The following is a 4,151-nucleotide window of genomic DNA, read 5'->3' on the forward strand; positions in this document are numbered from 1 at the left end:
AGTGGTAGATAAAATCAAAATGCATTTTCATAGATTAAAGAAAAAGGATTAGAAGATATATTAATAATGATAATTGCGTCATATATTCATTGTGGTTTACATTTTTGTTCCATCCAACATTTCCTTGTATATGTGTCGAAGGGTTGAAATCACTATCTGAAGTATCCACACATTTTTAATATCCAGTCGGAAGGGAAAAAAATTAAATCAATGTTTTGGGCAGCTTTTCTATTGCAGCAGTCGCCAAGCAATCCTTTGTCCACTTCACTTGTGCCTTGAATACAATTTGCATATTCTGAGATTGTTTTGATGTACCAAGTCGGGTGTTAAGACTTGTCAATATTTATCTCCATACGCCTTAGTCCAAAGATACTGGTTATGTTTCATTACGATGAATTTGATCCTGAGATTGTTTTGATGTACCAAGTGGGGTGTTAAGACTTGTCAATATTTATCTCCATACGCCTTAGTCCAAAGATACTGGTTATGTTTCATTATGATGAATTTGATCCATATTATTTTCTTGAGTATTTTTATTACTCTGCATCACCAAATCCATACTTTCAGCAACATAGTCTACAAGAAAACATAGATTATTTGGTTGCAAACCATGTTTAAAAGGAAAATAACATCAAAAAACTAAATGAAGGCAATCATGCTGCCCAAAACCAAGCAATGGTAGAAATCCTTCTAGTTTTTAGTATACTAGTTATTTGGATGTTGAGTTGATTAGCTATTAAGATTTAGTTGGGCTAGATGTATAGATGATATAGAATACACCATTTGTTATACATTTAGTATAATCTAGAAATTACTTTTGAAATCAAAAACAAGCAATCCATTATTTCCTTGTAATCTACTGAAGTTGAATAATAAGCATTATGCATTACTAACTTATGAAGTTGTTTTAATAAGCTAAAATTTTAATGTTGTCATACTAAAGTATGAAATGCATACTCCAATCAAGTGAGATAACAAAGAATCCATCAAATATGTGTTGAAAAATTGAATTATGTTGAGACTCAATAGAGCTTTATGTGATACAAGATTCCATCACAACAGATAGTGATCATAAATTATAAAATAAATTCTAGTATTAAAGTTGTATTCTTGAAGTGCCTAGCTAACATAAGGCTTTTATAATATAGGGGATATGGGTATGAGTTCAAGAATATATATTTATTGAATATGACTAAGACCTATAGCTAAAGAATAAATAATGTGTTGACATATATATGTTCAATATGTAGGAAAGATATTAAAGATGTGTCATTTCTAGACAACTCATTCTCAAACAACTTGAATTAGACATTCTATTAGATTTTACCTTGGTAGAAATGCGATAGCTATCTTCTTTCTTTCTTTAAATAAGATGGTTTTTGGCAAAGGCCAAACCCTTTTACAAATTAAGAAGGTTACCAAAAGGTTAAACAACAAAATATAAGGCAACACAACCAAACATAATAAAGAAAGATGAAATCATAAATTCCTTGAGACAAAAACATTAAAGTCGACCATCATTGGAAATTGGATATATGACCCATATTTGGCCCTTACAAAACAATCTATGAGTTGGGAAGTGTGACAAATTGGTTTTCTTTCTTTTGATGCACAAAAATCTAGGAAACACCAATATTTTCTCACAAAACTAGTAGATAATGAGGCATCCTTTGATCATATAGAAAATCTCCCTAAAATATTCCCTATGAGCTGAAGCCTCAAAATATGGGGAAAGAGAGTCAAGAACTATTGAAAGAATATGACATGAGCTTGAGTTCCTAACTATGGAACTAGAAATAAAAACTACCTTGGCATTCAACCCAACCAAGACAATAGGGAAGGAAGGAAAAAAAATCCTTAGAGGAATCATTGTCGAAATCATCAAAAAAGACAATAAGATGACAACTATCAACACCTTTTGACCGGTCGAGGGAAAAGTGCAGATACGATCAACAAGGGGAAGATGATGCCAAATGAACCCTATCAAAACAACATCCATAGAAAAAAGGGGTTTGAGCATAGGCAATCATTTATGCCTAATGTTGCTCATCCATCTTTAAAATTATCCTTTTGGGAAAAGTCTTTGAAAGATACACCTATTCTAAGATTTGAATGCATTTTGTGTGAATACAATCACTAATAATAGGGTCCACCTTAAGAAAGTGGTACAACATACTACAAATAGTATCATAGGCTTATTCATACCAAAAATAGGGGGGAGGTGAGATGTAGATTCATTTAGAGGGTTGAAAGAGTGCATCATGAAACAAAGAATGAGATGGTAGGAACCCATTCTAGTTTCCCATGATAAAAATTAACTTCACGATCCTTAGAGAAAGACATAGTGGTAAATATCAACCCCACTCATGATTACTGCTTATTAGTGCACTAGAATCTATGTATTTGAATGGTTAAGATCAAAGGGCACAATCTACTGAATCTACATACCAAACCTACTTAGAAAATACAATCAAACACCTAAACCAACACCATCACCAGAGGAAAGGAAGCACAAGGGAAGTACTTAAGATCAATGCCTAGAGGAGCACCATGTATAAGATTACATAATAGGAATTCAAATGAAGAAGTGTTCGTAGTGCACTGGTGTCCCTCCCAGGGTTCACAACATAACTTAACTACCTCTGGTGGCTCTATAAGACTATTGGTTGTATCGAGCATTGATAGGTCGATCTTTTGGTGTAATGACAACCCTGACCTTTCTAACAATTGGTATCAGAGCTTGGTCATAGGTTTGAATCATGCAGGCCACAGTGAGTGACGATGGGAGAGGGATTGTTGGTAGTGGGCTAGTGTCCTTCGCAGGGTTTGTAACATAACCTAACCGCCTCATGTTGTTTTATAAGACTTTTTTTTGTTTCAAGCATTGATAGGTCAATCTTTTGGTACAATGACAACCCTGACCTTTCTAACAAGAAGACCTAACTGTAGTCTTAAGAGTATTTCCATAACTTAGCAATGCTTGATGGCAAAATCATTCCCATGTTCAAAATATCTATTGCTAAGTAATTGTTAACTCTTAACATGTATCTATTGTCCATCTTATTTTCATGCTTCTCCTTATTGAGAAAACAATTGTAAAAAAAGGTAGAAAATTCACCACAATCTAACTATTTGGATTTACCTCGGTCACGAAGCATTGATGAAAGAGGCTTTCTTAGATTCTACCCTCACAGCACAATTTACAATATTCTTCAGCAGCTTCCCCTCGTCACTAGAACACACCCAATAACATTAGGTATGCTCCCATAACTAAGAAATGCCAAGGTAATTGAAGAGAAGAATGAGCAGTGGATAGAATCTTTAACTTACTCCTTGGTATTTATGATGTGACCCACATATGAAACACGGTGGAGGGCATTCTTCCACTCCTTAAGCTTTTCTTTACTGTATCTTCCCTTGTCTTCATGCCTTGAAAATGCTTCGGCAAAGACACCTTTACCATGTCGAACATCCTCAGGCAGAACATTATAGAAAACAGGGACAATTTTCGTGCCAGTTCTGAGCATAAAGGAAAGCTCTGCTAAACACCATGGGAATTGCGCATAGTTCTCAGAAATAATTGCAATATGAAGCTTAGCACTGCTCATAGCTGCTTCAAGTGCTGTAGGCAAGAACTCCCCCACTTCCAGCTCTTGTGAATCAAGAAAAACCCTAAACCCCATTCCAATCAAAGTATTATAGAGAAGGTTCGCAAGAGTCTCTTTAGCATCCACGCCACGGTGATTAATAAATACATCATACGGTGGCTTTTTCATTGGCGTTATTGGTGTCCCAGAAATATGCGCAGATGTTGCAACTTCTTCAAAAACATTTGTAGGTGTAGATGACAGTGAATTGGTTGGTCGATCAACAAAGAGGGAAGAAAAGAAAGCGAAGCAGTCAAACATGGACTGACAAAGGCGTTGAGATGAGAGTTTACCAGAAGGAGAGGGACAAGATTCATGTTTTTCATGAGAAGCAATATTTGCTTGCTCATTCTAGGATTGACTCCGAATGCTCAATTGAGAAGTAGATGCCATGGAGTGCTTTGAAATTTGACCCGAGAAGAATACAAGAAAATCAAAGAAGAATGATAGGAGAATTCACACATTTTGAACGAAGCTTTAGATCTGTGCGCTCCTGGTAAAAAA

At 35.2% G+C, this 4,151-nt stretch overlaps 1 protein-coding gene across 1 annotated transcript; it reads right to left on the minus strand.

Moving 5' to 3' along the window:
- Positions 1-3,326: 3,326 nt before the first annotated feature.
- Positions 3,327-3,908, minus strand: LOC149545970 (toll/interleukin-1 receptor-like protein). The gene has a single exon (XM_089793869.1). It carries the CDS (start codon positions 3,906-3,908, stop codon positions 3,327-3,329), a length of 582 nt encoding a protein of 193 aa, XP_089649995.1.
- Between the last annotated feature and the right edge of the window lie 243 nt (positions 3,909-4,151).

This window comes from Cupressus sempervirens, chromosome 7 (assembly GCF_028749045.1).
Source record: "Cupressus sempervirens isolate cs-2001-9-10 chromosome 7, ASM2874904v1, whole genome shotgun sequence".
Taxonomy (NCBI): Eukaryota; Viridiplantae; Streptophyta; class Pinopsida; order Cupressales; family Cupressaceae; genus Cupressus; species Cupressus sempervirens.

Bases quoted from the DNA above. Each gene is read 5' to 3' on its own strand.
- LOC149545970 (XM_089793869.1), bottom strand. From the start codon at position 3,908: ATGTTTGACTGCTTCGCTTTCTTTTCTTCCCTCTTTGTTGATCGACCA.